The sequence below is a fragment of the Fusarium redolens genome (genome assembly GCF_020744475.1).
Source record: "Fusarium redolens strain MPI-CAGE-AT-0023 chromosome Unknown BKA55scaffold_14, whole genome shotgun sequence".
NCBI lineage: Eukaryota > Fungi > Ascomycota > Sordariomycetes > Hypocreales > Nectriaceae > Fusarium > Fusarium redolens.
Window position 1 is genome coordinate 1,295,110 of NW_025763677.1, and position 15,007 is coordinate 1,310,116.

Consider the following 15,007-nt stretch of genomic DNA (forward strand, 5'->3'; position numbering starts at 1 on the left):
CAGATAATTCAATAGTTGTAGTATTTTATCTATGAGACATAAGCAAAGATGTAAAACGTCAGTCTCAAGGGCGTGTAGAATTGGCGCCCTTTTGATGTGGGGAATGTCATGCAAGGGAGGACTCGTAGAGCCTTTTTGTACTCGAGGCGATGGGATCCAGGGCCCCGGAGTCAGCGCTAACGTGGCTTGGGAATGACAGCTTAGTCTAACCCACTTTAAACGAGACCGAGTGCTTCGTATCCTCAATCTTGTAGTGGTTGCGCTTTTAGTCACAGATCGAGATAGTCTCCTACTAGAGACGAGATCTTTGCACCATCTATTTCACTAGCAAGCAATCTGTGACCCCTAGGTGGAGGAATGATAAACAAAGCTATACTGGAATTGCGATACTAAATCTGATTGCGCGAGATAAGACACTTTAGGATCTGAATCCACCCTACGGATAGAGATCCTTCCGAAAAGATGCTCCGCCTAGCATCTTGATGAATCGATCGCGCTCAACTTGATTTGGCCGATGCCACCATTTATCCGCGTCTACCTTGGAGAACCCCTGATCTTCCCATTTCTTCAGCTGCTTGGAATCGATCTGGTGCTAAGGGACCCCGAGATCCTTGGAGACCTGATCTTTGATCTGATCCATGACCTACGTACTGCCCTCTTCACCTTCAGGACCCTTCCCATCGACAAAGAAGATATCGTACATTTTCTTTCTCTCCTCTTCTGCTTTCTTGAGATGGCGCTCCATGCCATTGACCATGGACTTCTTGTTGTAAGCCACTGGCTTCATCCGCTTTGCAACTTTCTCATAGTCAGGTTGAACGCCCGCGCTATCGTAGGTCGGGGACCCATATGGACCTTACGGTGACATCGATGTAGATCGTAGAAAGAATACAACGGGTCTGTATGCTTGTCTCTAGGGTTGGGGATGTGGAACTTTGATAGGAACTCCTCACTGAGTTCGCGCTCCTCATACCGGGGACGCTTGACGCGACCCGGCGTTGCTCGCGGATCCCGAATCTGAGAGTGGTCGAAGTCGAACTCGAGCTCTTTCTCTGTAAGCGTTGGCTATGGTCCATCTGGCGTAGAGGGGCGAGTATTAGACGTCTTGGCCTGTTTGGTCTTCGTCTCCGGCGCAGAGTCCGTCTTGCTCGACTGTCTCTTGCGACCTCGCGAGGTGGCGTTATCCTCGTGAGTGTCGGTTCCGCTCCTAGTTCTCATTGTAATCTGAACACAGATAGTCTTGGTATGAAAGGCAATTGAGAAGATAGGTTGGTAGCTGAGCTAATTAACTAGTTTAAATAAGTTTAAGGTAGGGAGTAGTTAGTTGCGTTTAAGGCTCTGGGAAGATGAACGACATTATCGCGTATGGAAAAAGGCATGGTCACGTGACATGACCAATCGCACTGGTGTTAGAGCTACAGCTTTAGGCGCGTTTTCCATCACAACTCCACCATTTTAAGCCGCAATAACATAGAAAGGCATTCTTTTTAATGCAAAAACAAATTTAAACACTTTTTATTAACTAAAACTGTAAAAAATGCAAAATTAACCCCTTCGGGGACTCGAACCCCGAGTCTTCTGATTAGAAGTCAGACGCGTTAACCATTACGCCAAAGGGGCGCTTATCTTGTAATCCTTGTATACCAAGATCGTATTAGATTCTATGTCAATGAAAATGATTTCAATTTCATAATCCCATATTGCATTTTATAACATTAATTATCATAAAGTGTAATTCGAGAGACAATCAAGAGACATATGGCCTTTTTAAACAAGACTGGGAATCCTTCCTATACTTTACCTAAATACGTAAACCTTCATCCTTCATCCTCGTCCTCTTCCTCATCGCCATCATCACCTTCGCGATCCAGTCCCAGCAGATCATCTGTAAATCCTCCTCCAACAATACCACCAAAGGCACTGTTCTTAATTGCTTTTACTTGGGAAACATCCAAGTATCGTCTTGGAGTCAGCACGATATCCTCATCCTCTTTGCCTTCGTCAATACGATCCACTAAGGTATTCGCTCTACACACAGCACTATATCCATGGAAAAATGCGTAAGCTTTGACTTCTTGGTAAGTATTATCATCTTTATAGACAACCAAGAAGGCCAAACGAGTGGCAGGGTCTTTAGGTAATGCGTATGTCGCGTAGTGATTTGGGTGTGTGTTATTGGGGGGACTGATCTCGATCCAGACGTCAACCACGCTATCCTTGACTTCGAGATCAATGTCAAACAGGACTCGGCAATTCCCAACGCTGATTCGACGATGTTTGTATCGCGTAGACTCGGGCAATATGTACCTGTACGGGGTGACTTTGTAGCGCTCCCCCTCCTTCTTCCAATTTGAAACACCGCTGCATCGTTGCTGGCCTGAGAGAGTATTCCATCGGTTCTCGGCTTTGAATATGTCAGCCAACGGATAATTGTCACCATTGGTGATGCTGGCGATTATGGCTGGGTCAACAGTTGCTGCTAGATCCTTCATATCCGGTTCCTCAGATAGTGAACTCTGCAATTCCGAGGAACAATCTATGATGGCTGTAGGCTCGTCCTCATCGTTCTCTTCACCATGATGATCGTTCGAAATCACCTCCGTATCGGTGGCATCTAAGGTACAACTCTTCAAGACTTCCTTGTCACTGAGTGCGGCGAGCTTAGAATAAAACGCCCTAGCTAGGGGATACATTTCGGGGTCGAAAGGCTCATGCACGCGAACTTCCTGCTTTCCTAGTTTCAAACGAAGTCGACGCCAAAACGAATTGTGTCGAATCTTGCCCTCTCTTGCAAGCTTTGCTCGGCCATGTAAAACCACCAACAGGCCGCGGCTGAGAGTTCCAGATAGCTTCTCAAGCTGTGAGATGTCATCGAGACCTCTGAAACCTCGGTGTAAAAGCCAAAACTTTACCCCTTCAGGGATAGTTTGGGTAGTCATAGGTGTAGCTGTACCGAGTCTCTCGGCCTTGATTTGGCACAGGATGTATTGTATCACGGTACTCGTTTCAAGGAATGCTGTACGTGAACTTTCCACTCCTGTCATCTTTGCGGCAAAGCGCAGTGCCTCTCCAATCTTGGAATTGTGGTGATATGGTACTGCAGAAGGGCGTGAAGGCAATTCTGGACACCGAATGAAGAGTCTTGGGTAGTTGTTGTCAAAATATAAGGTAAAGTTATATCGCAGCTGGAGTTCTGACTTTATCAGGTTCTGAAATTCTCTGCGAATCGCTTGCTCGGCTCGAGGGCCGCACAACAAGACAATTTTGACATGACTCGCCTCCACGAGTGCACGATGCGATCCGTCGCCTGGTGAGTAAGGCGACAGACGCATGGGTCTGCTCTCTTCCAGGGTCGTAAAGGGCATAAAATTATACGTCCAAACAAGGATATCGGATGGATCAAATCCCGAGCCTCTGAGTTGCCACGGGATTTCATTATCTCGGTCGGGAATCTGATGTGAGGTCTCCGAATAATCCTCCGCTGCTGAAACTATTGAGTAGTCGAGCAATACCCCGATCTTTGCAGAAAGGCTGCCAGCAAACTTTGATGTCAGAGATGCGGTAGTGGCGTCGACATCCGGATGCTCATCCAATGCAAAGGAATCTGATAGAGCTTGGAAATAGTCTTCCCCAACCGCAGCGCGTAGGCAATCTTTATAGACCGGCAAACTCCTTCCAATCCCCTCATCTGGTAAGAATTGCTGCATCGTCTTGGCTTTTACCTCAGACCGAAATGACTCCTAGTAACGAATTTGCGGGTCTGAGGATGCCGCCATCTGAGATCTTGAGACTGCTTGAAGATAATCCCCCACGGCACTTGCCTGGGCAAGGGGTGTCATGACGTTCAGACCGTACCCTGAGGCAAGGCCATGTTCATTATCCCGCGTCGTGAGACATCCGTGATGAGTGGAGAAAGCTCTGCAAAGAACAGCCTCAAGAATGTTCCTTTGGGTTATATCTCCCATCATGTTAGAATCCCCTTCTCCGCGAGGGAACTCCCACAGCTTAATGAAATTGGCGGTACGGTTACCATTTCCCAGCCAGACGACAAAGTAATGGAGGCATGAGGTCTCTCCCCGTAACATCGATTGGCTATGCTGACTGAAAAGCCTTCGGCGTGCTTCAAGACTCTGGCCAACATACATTCGAATGTAGCCAGCATTTCGGCTATCTGTCACGTAGTCTAGGTACCCCATAGACGTCTCGCTCCAGTCATCGCCATCGTTGATTTGCAAGTCCTTGATTATGTCCAGGCGCTCCCGCGTGACCAGTTTGCCCTGAAGCTGTTTGATCTCAGGGCAAATAAACGATACGATATATACGGCAAGATCTTTTGAGCCAAGCTTAGTTTGAATAATATCCCTTTGGGACGAGGATGCCCCAGGAAGACGATTGCTCAGGATTTCGGCAATAACAGACCGACATAGTATGGTCAAATCGGGGAACAGCAGGTCTTCTTGCAAAACAACGGCCTAATTTTATTTTTCAAACAGTTAGTACATATTAAGTGAAGGTGAATAGCCATACCAGGAAGGAAATACCAACCTCCCTAACTTCACTTGGTACATCGAACCAAGCAAGCGAATTGTGACTCGGTGGAGTGAGCGTTATATTGTATGTGAGGCATACTTCGCGTGGCTGGAGCCGTAGAGACGATGTCTGATTCCGTGGAAGACGGCTATGCCCAAACCTGACAGGCTCTGCCCTGTTTCCATTAGGACAATGTTCGGTTTTATGGCCTTTAGCGCCACAGAACTTGCAAGGTGGTGCTAGCGGACATTCGTGGACGGTATGGCCTCGATTGTGGCAATAGCGACAATGGTCGCATTTGGTTCTGCCGCAGCCTGTAACTCGACAATACCGGTCTTCCAAGAAGATTGAACCCATGGCTAGAGGTTCAAGAAATGATGAACAAGGTAAAGTGGGGTGCATTTGAGGATTTGAGATGTACTTCTACCGGGAAATCTATGTTCCGGGGCAACTCATCTTGGCTTAATTCCCCCTCTTTATGTGTATCAAGCTTTCATGTATTTATTGCCAGCTCTAAGAAGTTTATTAAAGGGCTAGAAATAGTCAATATGTTGCTGTCATTCAAATAATTTTGCAATAATCTACAACGCATTTATGAACTTTACATTTTAGGTCTGCGTATTACAATTAACCGAACGCTTTTAATGCCATCTAAACCTCTTATGACAGTCATGATACTTCTAATTTCAAGAGATACCGACCTTCTTCAACTCTTATCAGCATGCAATTGGTATAAATGATTTGAATCGTCATTCAATTTGGAGTACAGGGTAAAATACATAATCCTTCTCAGCTTTTCCTCCATGGATCAATGCTAAACCGTCATGGTATGATCAATACTCGCATTTGAACCCAAGTTGTATTGCGATCATACAAAGCAGCCATTATTTCTCATGCAAGCCCAGCTAGCCTGGCATATCAAGTCTCTTTGTGAGTAAGTACATTGTCTGTATGCACCGAACTATCACCAACCCGTCGCTGCCTCAGATTCCCAGCCTCATCATGCTCTGCATCCCATTTCTCAATCTCAACAAGAGGAACTCTGACCAAGCGATGCGTGTTGGCGCCATTTGTGTCAACTTCCAGAACTTCCGGCCGAATTACATAACCCTTCCATTTGGGAATGATGTAAATCCAGAAGACATAGTAGACACCACAAAGAATCATGCTGAAAAAGTTGTACTGTCAGCGGGTGGTCCAAACGATGGCCAGAAGGGAGGGGAACATACATTGCAATGCCGACTACGCAGTAAGTTGCATACCAGAAACTTACGTCGCCAGCGTAGGGGCCGCCCTTGGGAGGGTACCATGGCATGACGATGATGAAGATCTGAATGAGAATGAAAAATATGGCAAAGACATCCCAGGCCTTGAACTCTGGTGGTCCTCTTCCGACGCGCTTGTTGTGACGTCGGACGATGTAGAGGCCAATACTCATGGCTAAAAAGAAAAGGCCTTCGGGGTAGGTCTTGAGACTCACGACTGGCTTACGGTCAGCAAAGTTAACAAAAGAAGGTTGTGATATGGGAAGATTACCAAACTGGAATGCATCACCAGCAGGAGGGGCTACGATCATGATGAACGTCATAGCCCATTTCAGTAGATAGGGTCCGATGGGTGTTCCGAAGGGCTTTGTTGATACCCAGAAGGTAGTGAAGGGCAAGACTCCTTGGCTGCCTCTCGAATCAGTAAACGAAGAGATGTTACGTAAATATAGTAACTGACCGTCCGATCTCACGGATCATTCGTGAAGCGCCAATCAGTGTAGCAAGAAGGTTACCGTACGCACTGAGCAGCACAAGAACGTTCAGAGCTGTCACAGCACCACTGGTACCAAACACAGTGGTGAAGAAGACCGCTGCAGCGATCTCGTTGGACTCTGCAAACTCTTTCTTAGGGACTAGATACTCGCATCAGTACATCAAGTCGTAAAGCTGAAAGCACCTGATAGCTCACCAGCAGAGAAATACGCGACGTTGCATAGCATGTATAGAACCGCAACGAGAAGGACAGAAATAAAGCCGTACTTCTTGATTGTAGGGATCGGTCTCTTGACTTCGTTGACTACGTTGAAGGCGTTGGCGTAGCCAGTGTATGAGAAGACGATATTGACCAAGGCTGTTGAAAGGTCGTTTCCGTTGTCGGTTGTGCCCTCGAAGGCGTTGCGGAAGTTAGCGTTTGGATCTGGGATTCGAGAAACGTTGCCACCGAGGACCACGAAACCAGTGATTGAAATGCTGGAAAAGTTAGACTGAGAAGGTTTATGAGGCGTTGAACTGACAAAATGAGAGTGATGATCTTGAAGAAGCCCAAGACGTTGACAGCCCAAAGGGAGTATTTATTGTGAGCGATAACACCTGAGCTTATGTTAGTGAGCTCATTCATTCAAGTCAAGGAGGGACTAACAGATCACAGCAAGAGTGTACGCAGCGATGGCCACGCCCTTCATCTCCCAATCACTAGGAGTCTTTCCAGCGATTCTCCAGAGATATCGAGACAGTACTACACAGCCAGTCAGTACCTTACAGCCGGGACACTACTGACGACTAACCAATCGCGTTGCTGCTGCTGAAAGACAAGACAACTGATTGCACTGCATAAGCAATCGGAAAGAAATGCTTCGGTCGGGGGTAAGCTTGTTCGAGGTATACGACTTCGGCTCCAGATCGACTTGGGAAATAACTAGCAAACTCAAGATACACGCAGAATCCGGCAATAGCCATGATGAAGCCGATGAACCAGTAGATCAGAGCGAGACCTATTGATCCTGTGGAGTTGAGAATGCTGCCAGCTACACTAGAGTTAGCACGCCGGTAATCGGTTGGAAAAAGCGAATGAAGGCATCGTACGTACGTGTTGAGAAGATACCAGTACCAATCATCTGATTGACATTTAGGAAGATGATAGTTAACCATCCAACATGATAGCCTAACGGAGAATTAGTCTCGACGGGCGCGCCGATGGCCTCCTGATACGAGGGCTTCGCATCATTTCCGCCCTGCACACGCGTAAAAGCAAGGTTTCCATCGCGAAGAAGAGCGGGATCAGAGCTATCAGACGTATAGTTATGATCCGCATCGATAACAACTGGTTTAGCCTCTGGCTGAGGACGCCAGCTCGATAAAGAGAAGCCCATGGCGGGACAACAAGGGATGTAATTCTCAAAATGGAGATGCTATAAAACAGCACGAGCAAAGTGCAGTGCAACCTCACATCTTTAAACAATTCCTCTTGTTAGTAGCTATCGGGATATTTCAAGATACAAGAATGTCGATCCCTTCGTCCCCGGTTCCATGTAGATTGGCTCTCGATTGCGTGACGCTAATGACCTTCCAGACTGGTGAGAGCACGCCATAGGCCAAGGCATTGACGCCAAATTCAGTGTTACGCTGACAGGGACCAAGAGCATCAAAGAAGGGCCTTTTGGCAAGCCAAGACACTAAATAAAGCATTTGTAACGTTGATTCGGAGGTTTCAATCAAATGACAAGCCGTAGGAATACGGTCTAAGTCTTCAACAGGAAGTTGTTAAGCCCATGACCAAGATTCGTCTGCATCAGCGCCCGTAGCTTGCATTTTGTTTTTGGCTAAATTGATCACTGCATGGTCTTTAAATTAAGCATAATGTTAGTCATTGGCTGACTGTGCCCCGGGTCTCAACAATCCTGTTTCCAGTCGTGCTACGCTGGGTCCTGGTCTAAGGCTACCTGATTTATGGAAGAGAAGGGGCGTGCTACAAGCGATTTATAACAACGAAACATAAGAACAAATGGTTCGATTGACGTTGAGACACAACGTCTGATAAATGACAGATAAAACATGGCGTAGTTAAGCTTCTTAGCTGTAACTTGGGAGTAAATGTACAGGGCGGATAACCTGACGACTGCATTCTGAGTGAGTGAACTATTTTTTTATTTTATTTTTTGTTTCTCTTTTAGCTACTCTTGTCACTAGTAAACTCAAAGCGTTCCTGCAACATAGGATTCCATAGCCCCAAATCTATTTAATTATACTTATTAAAAGACGGTGATAGCGTGAACGGCAGTAACGAAACTACAGCTGCAATTACAACTGTTCGAATTGGTCTGTTCAGTGATGAATCGAAAGCTGGTAGTGATCCGGCAAGCGTGTGCAGAATTCCAGCTTTTCGAGCCCGTCCTGATCCACAAGCACAGAACTTGATATCCAAGAGAGCGAATACAAGTTCAAGAAGCCTGATCCTTGATTTGGTATCACTGAATATGCTTTGTACAATGCCACAGAACTATGCTTTCACCCCAATTCTTGCAGTCCGGATCTGGTATCATTGTCTGAAGGGAAGTGCTGCAAAGTGAACAACTCGAGAAGTTCTTCGGCTATCTGGGGATGAGATCGAGGTTTATTGCTCAAACATTTCGAAAGTTATCTGAGTATCTCGGTTCTTTCATACGACTCCATCATGAACAAGAATTCGTGTAAGTGCATGACCTATATACCTAGTACTCAAAGGTCATCCCACCCAAGTAGACCAGAGTAGCATGAAAAATGATGGGCGTCACCATGGTCTCTAACGGCGAAATCGTAAACTCGTTGTCGAAGTCGATCTGCAAAATAGAGAGAAGACTTTTGATAGTCCCCCTCATGCATTGGCTTTAAATATTGCCAATGATCTAAGCACTCTTCCCCCTGCTCGAGGTTGACTTTGAGAAACTTTCTGTCGTTGGTATAGAATGGTTTAGAGAGATGCGGAGATGTGAAGCCGCTTTTAACGCTGTCCTTTTGAGAGGGGGATCCCTTTCGCCTTTTCAGGTTGTGATCGATCAGCCATATACCAAGAATTACCCATTCTTCAGCAAGCTCGAACAGTTTATGAAAAGCGAGAGAAATCGAGTCGTCATCTTCATCTTCATCTTCGTCTTGCTCATAAGGTTCAATGGCCCATTTCTGGTTGTACTCGATGCCTATGTTGAAACCTCTCTGATGAAGGAACAGATCGCCGAGAAAGTCCCAGTTGAAGTTAATCATGCCATCAAACTGCAAGATAATGAGGTCCGTCTGAAGATAAATCGTGATATGTAACGGGGCACCGCCTGAGAAGTAATAACCAGTCCTTGATCGGGGGAAGCCCATCCTAGACGTGTCGTTTGTCTCAAAAACCCTTTTCATTAGAGATCTGGATTCTTGGCAGACAGTCAATAGTGACGAATCAATCAGATATGTGGATATATTGTGATCGCTTGTGCCGTCGATGCCTTCAGGATTTTTTTTCCATAGTGGAAGTGCAAGGCGATGCAGGCAAGGTGGCATGCTCTCATATCTGTATGCATAGCCGCGACCTGTTGAAATCCCAATTACATCTTCCGTGTGTCCAGAACTGTCGAGTTCCGGATGATACACTCGGAATGTTTGAACACCTGGCTTGTCTGGGCGCATCGCCATCTTCCAAATGTCTTCCCGAAGCTCCAGTGGGAGCTGTGAAAAGAGGTGGAATGTGCGTTCCTCCATGATCTTCAATCCTGGTTGTGAAGGTTGCTTTGAAGGAGGAGTGCTGGAGAGAACAATCGAGCGAATGTTGGTAAGAGAATAATCATATCACGGGGGAGGGGAGGATATATATATGCCACCTAGATTTAAACTCGAAAGAAGGTTTACACCGCATGAGTCACAAGAAGTGGTTTGAGTTTTGTGCAAGTTGACGCAGTTGACTCCTGTTCATTTTGTGAGAAGTTTATTCTGATAACTTCAAATGTGGGTGAATGGACCCAGGTGTATTAGTAGCCCCCACTAATGGATTTTTCTCGATAATTGCACGCAAGTGGTGGTGTAATATGACTTGGCAAACTCAATAGATTGTTCACTAGCTCTTCCATGCGCTAAATCTAGATGTTCAACCACTTATCCCAACGTCAAAGGCGATCCCACCCAAGAAGCCCCAATTCTAATCCTGGGGCATCAGTCCACTCCCCCAATTCTTTATACAACTCCTGTAACTGGTCTGCGAAGTATAACGAGGACTTGCGATAATCTCCATCTGCAACAGGGTTGATATATTCCCAGTGAGTCAGGCGCTCTCCCACTTTCTCAAGACCAGTGCTAGAGAACTTCCTATCGGCCCCATAGAAAGAAACATTCCGAGTTGTCCAAAATTCTTTATTACGCTTGTCATCGGAAAGGGGAGCGTCAACCTTTCGTTTCAGGTTATGGTCGATCAACCAAACACGCGTTCCACAATGCAGATACTCGCCGAGTTCCCAAATCTTGTCGAATGCAGGGGCTTCAACCCCCCCTTCGTCTTCTTCGTAAAGGTCGATGCCCCACTCAGGCCTGTATTCGATACCGATATCATGTAAGTCTTGCAAGCGGCCCAGTGTTCCATCATTCCATTTTTTTAATTCGAGGCTGTCGAGTTGCAGGATAACTAGGTCATCATTGTAGCGGACTGTGATATATAATGGAGCACCGCCAGAGATGTAGTAACCCGTCCACGAAGGATAGTGCCATGGGTCCTGCAAAAAGTGCTTCTGCATCATGAGTCTTGATTCATGGCATGCTGTCCACAAGCCGGCATCGATTGGGTATGTCGATATATTGATGTCGTTGCCACCGTCGATGCCATCGAGATATTTGTTCCATAATGGGATAGCCACACAACAATTGGGGCGTGAAAGCCCTCGATATGAAGGGTAACGGGGGAAATGGATTGTGTCTTGTGGGCGAACTGGATCATCCGAGCCAGGAACACGAAGACGCAAAATCTGGACCCCTGGGCGACTTGGCCTAATAGCATCTTTCCAGACTTGCAGCCTAAGCTCGGTTGGAAGAGCCGAGAATAAGTGGAATGCCGATGCCATGTTGGAGATGTAGCCCAGGCTGACGAGTGCAAAAGTTCTGGCAATAGCCCAGTGTGATTATGTTCAGGTTCTGAATGTGGTGACGGTCGAGATGTAAGATGGGTGAGGTGGCATGAGGTGATGAAGAAAATCGATCAAAAGGGGTATATTTATACATCATATGGCAATCAGGCTTTTGGGAAGCGGGCCAAGAGTGATATGTGAAAAACATTGTGTTAAAATAACTTTGTTATGACTGATCTTTCGTCACCTTGTGACTCAATATTCCCCAACCTTGACCTTTTTATCCCTTAGGGAATGTATTTAGAGTTCTCTTTATATGTTAGACCTAATTAGATAATAAGCTAAAAAGCTTATCTTAGGCTATTATATAGGTAGTTGGTATGCTGCCTAAAGTGTGTTTTTAAGAGTGTTATTTTGAGTTAATAGACCTGACAGCTGATGCTTGCATCGCGCGCCTTACCTCGATATGTGAAAAAGAGTAGGAAGTATAAAAGGAACATGCTTTCTCTCGTAGGCTCTCCTTGGCCAATTCCGTCGGTGTATTGGATAGACAGAGTTTCTCATAACAGTGCCTACATCTAACGTCGTAGGGTACCTGCTTTACGTGGAGACAGAGGGTCAAGCCGTCAAAAGTGCACAAGCTAAAAGCGTGTGAGAAAGCAGAAAACGTTTGGGATTAGCAATTCCAGTGCCCGATTTATTAACAAACATTCTTCTGTATAAAGGCGAACCCTCCTTCTTCTAAGCCTCAAAAGTTATCCCATCCAAGAAGTTCTATCGTAGGGTTGAACAAAGCTTCAGGCCCGTCTTTTCGCGCCTTTTCGTAGCATTGATGTAACTGTTCTGCGAAGTAGAATGAGGATCCTTGGTAATCTCCATCCGGAACTGGTTCAATATACTCCCAGTGATCTCGAGAATCTTCCTCCAAGAAATCCACAACGATAAGCTTCCTGTCACCTGCATAGAAGCACCCACTCTTGTAGGGAGGAGCGTTTGCCTTTCGCTTTAGGTTGTAATCTACAAGCCATATGCATGGCCACAACGCATTATGGCAGAGGTCCATAATCTGGTGGAATGCTGCACAATCTCCGCCATTGTAGTCCTCGTCATAATTTTGCGGTCCCTATTCTGACTGGTATTCGATGCCAATTTGCGGGAAACCGTGGCTAAGTGCCTGATCAATGTTTTCCAGGTCGAAGTATAGACTGTCCCGTCGCAGGATAAAAAGGTCAGACATTGGCTTTATCGTGAAATAGGACGGCGCACCCCCAGAGAGGTAGTAACCCATCACTGGCTTGGAGATGTAAACTTTGCCGTGCCTAGTATCCTTGATCGTTGGAAAAGCTTTTTTCATCATGGACCTTGATTCATGACAGGCAGTCTATAGCCCCGTATCAATCATATACGTTGATATACTCTTAGCGCTAGGTTTATTGGCCCGGTCGAGACCTTTGTGTGGCAAGGGTACGGCCAGACCCAGTTCATCGCGTTCGCGCCCGCGAAATGGAGATTCGTTATGTGAGAAGTGGATGGCTTCCTGTGGCAAAGTCTGATGGTCCTGAAAAGTACCGTAAACTCGGAATATATGGACTCCTGAGTAGTTTGGACGAATAGCTAGATTCCAGATGTCTTCCCTGAGCTCGGTTGGAAGAGCGGAGAAGAGAGGGAATTCAGTCGGCATGATTGAGAATTGTCGGGTCCAAAGTATAAGAAGATAGATCATACAAGCGCCAGCGGGATAGGCAATCCTGCTTTGGTAACAGGGGGGGAATTCCGGTGTGACGAAAGAAGTGAAAACAGTATCGTCGTGAAAGCCCACACAGGAAGGGATATATATACATTACCAAGCGATTAGACTTCTGGGAGCTCTACACCGTTTGAGTCATCAGCAGCGATCTGCGTCATACCAAAGTACTCTATGGAAGTGTAAAAGGAATAGAGCTTTCGCCCCAGATGAGTTTATTAGATAGAATTTGTTACAACAGAGTTTATATCTAGGCTCATAGGCCACCACCAACATAATTTGAACACTAAGTTCTGTGCGGTTATTGTAAGCTCTCAGCCACAAGTCTCAACTGTAAATAACACATCTAGCTCACAATTTAGACATTATGATCTAGACAAAAAGAGCCAAGTTTCCAACAATACACAGGCTAAATGAGTGACAACTGCGTATACAACATTTTTATGCCTTGGAAATCTCTATTTGATATGGCGAATATCGATCTTTCCGGCCTTAATTTTGCCTTTTCTAAGTTTTTATCTACCTTGACGGGTTGGTGAGAAAAAGTGATTTGAGATGATTGTATCCATTTAGATTCGGTCTTTTGTGAGCTTATGAGGTTCTTTGCGACTAGATCTAGGTATACCTATACTTATGATTTTTTAAGGTCTTCCCATCCGAGAAGTCCGACTCGACCTTCGAGACGATAGCCATAATTCATGCTCATAACCCTGTTCATCTCCTCAAAGAATCTTGCTGTTACATTTGCGGAAATTGCGAAGCAAATAGATGACTTCTGATAAGCTCCGTTTCCCACCGGATGCATATACTCCCACTCTCTCAAGTTATGTGCCCCCTTATCAAGAGAAACTTGTACAAGCTTCCTATCATTTGCGTAAAACTGCATTGTCTTGCCGCCCTGAACCGAAGAGGCGTCTGCTTTCCGCTTCAGGTTTGTGTCAACCAACCACAAACGGTGCCGCGGGGAAGAACTAAACAGATGGGCGATGGCAAGTGTCATATTACGTGAACCCCAGGAACTACCATACGCCGGCAGTCCATCCCCCCATTCTGGATCATACTCTATGCCAATTTCCCGGCAAGAGTCCAGAGGGTAAACATAAGGACCTGGAGTGTAGGCGAGCCCAACAATACGGCTCCAGCTGGTAGGGAAGAAATCGTCTGGTTGCAGAATGATAAGGTCCGAGCCTGGCCAGATAGAAAGGCAGAAGGGGCTGCTGCCGGAGCAATAGCTCACTATTGCACGCCTGGGTGGTCCCCAGGGGTTGTTTGAATGTTTAGCGAAGCGCTTCCGTATAACACGACGTGATTCTTTGCAAGCGGTCCATAGCCCAGAATCAATCATGTATGTCGACACATTCTTATTGGGGGATTCGTCGAGGCTCTTGTAATACTTGGATTCCAGGGGGGCCGCAAAGTGCCAGGAGTTGTTGCGTTCGTCTAACATTGGTGCGATATTCCGATCTCCCGGGCGAACAACCACAGTAGATTTGTGTACACGAAAGATTTGGACTCCTCGGTGGTGTGACCGAAGGGCAAAAGCCCAGATCTCGTCCCTGAGTTCCTGTGGAAGGAAAGGGAATAGGTGGAAGGTAGTAGCCATTATAGCGAGTGAAGTTCGACGGCGATAGGCAGCGCGAAAGGACTGGGAAGTGATGAGACAGATTGGGTGTTGAAGTGAAGAAGAAAGGAGGAAACAAGAGGCGATCTTAAGGAAAGAGTGATATTTATATATTCATGATAATGGAGGTTTATAAGATTAGACTTTCGGGTTGAATCAAACTTTTGTAGTCGTATACATGCTGCCACAGTATCGACAATGCGACTTGGTGTAGCAAGAATAAAGTTTAAAATTGTGCAAAGCTTGGATACTTTAATCAACCCGAGCATATCCTGACAAG

At 46.1% G+C, this 15,007-nt stretch overlaps 7 protein-coding genes and 1 non-coding gene across 8 annotated transcripts; all 8 read right to left on the reverse strand.

Annotated features, from left to right (window-relative positions):
* Positions 1-305: 305 nt before the first annotated feature.
* On the reverse strand, positions 306-1,218 carry BKA55DRAFT_741369 (uncharacterized protein; the record flags this gene model as incomplete). The annotated part of the gene is made up of 3 exons (XM_046201470.1): positions 306-798; positions 861-1,052; positions 1,167-1,218. 3 exons carry the CDS (start codon positions 1,216-1,218, stop codon positions 644-646), a joined length of 399 nt encoding a protein of 132 aa, XP_046046157.1. The 3' UTR covers positions 306-643.
* A 329-nt stretch (positions 1,219-1,547) lies between these two features.
* Positions 1,548-1,620, reverse strand: BKA55DRAFT_t226. Its single transcript has one exon. It is a non-coding gene; the product is annotated as a tRNA-Arg (tRNA).
* A 197-nt stretch (positions 1,621-1,817) lies between these two features.
* Positions 1,818-3,707, reverse strand: BKA55DRAFT_693904 (uncharacterized protein; the record flags this gene model as incomplete). The annotated part of the gene is made up of 1 exon (XM_046199971.1): positions 1,818-3,707. The coding sequence occupies one exon, from the start codon at positions 3,705-3,707 to the stop codon at positions 1,818-1,820; it is 1,890 nt and encodes a 629-aa protein (XP_046046158.1).
* A 1,333-nt stretch (positions 3,708-5,040) lies between these two features.
* On the reverse strand, positions 5,041-7,666 carry BKA55DRAFT_707017 (amino acid permease-domain-containing protein; the record flags this gene model as incomplete). Its single annotated transcript, XM_046200707.1, has 8 exons — positions 5,041-5,698; positions 5,760-6,203; positions 6,256-6,430; positions 6,487-6,767; positions 6,812-6,887; positions 6,937-7,032; positions 7,082-7,321; positions 7,384-7,666. The coding sequence occupies 8 exons, from the start codon at positions 7,664-7,666 to the stop codon at positions 5,449-5,451; spliced, it is 1,845 nt and encodes a 614-aa protein (XP_046046159.1). The 3' UTR covers positions 5,041-5,448.
* A 1,003-nt stretch (positions 7,667-8,669) lies between these two features.
* On the reverse strand, positions 8,670-9,909 carry BKA55DRAFT_577403 (uncharacterized protein). Its single transcript, XM_046193613.1, has one exon. It carries the CDS (start codon positions 9,813-9,815, stop codon positions 9,012-9,014), a length of 804 nt encoding a protein of 267 aa, XP_046046160.1. The 5' UTR covers positions 9,816-9,909; the 3' UTR covers positions 8,670-9,011.
* Positions 9,910-10,393: 484 nt separating this feature from the next.
* BKA55DRAFT_741373 (uncharacterized protein) lies at positions 10,394-11,359 on the reverse strand (the record flags this gene model as incomplete). The annotated part of the gene is made up of 1 exon (XM_046201471.1): positions 10,394-11,359. One exon carries the CDS (start codon positions 11,357-11,359, stop codon positions 10,415-10,417), a length of 945 nt encoding a protein of 314 aa, XP_046046161.1. The 3' UTR covers positions 10,394-10,414.
* A 777-nt stretch (positions 11,360-12,136) lies between these two features.
* Positions 12,137-13,043, reverse strand: BKA55DRAFT_596931 (uncharacterized protein; the record flags this gene model as incomplete). Its single annotated transcript, XM_046196010.1, has 4 exons — positions 12,137-12,200; positions 12,262-12,448; positions 12,524-12,723; positions 12,769-13,043. 4 exons carry the CDS (start codon positions 13,041-13,043, stop codon positions 12,137-12,139), a joined length of 726 nt encoding a protein of 241 aa, XP_046046162.1.
* Positions 13,044-13,737: 694 nt separating this feature from the next.
* Positions 13,738-14,709, reverse strand: BKA55DRAFT_542955 (uncharacterized protein; the record flags this gene model as incomplete). The annotated part of the gene is made up of 1 exon (XM_046190532.1): positions 13,738-14,709. The coding sequence occupies one exon, from the start codon at positions 14,707-14,709 to the stop codon at positions 13,738-13,740; it is 972 nt and encodes a 323-aa protein (XP_046046163.1).
* Positions 14,710-15,007: the final 298 nt, after the last annotated feature.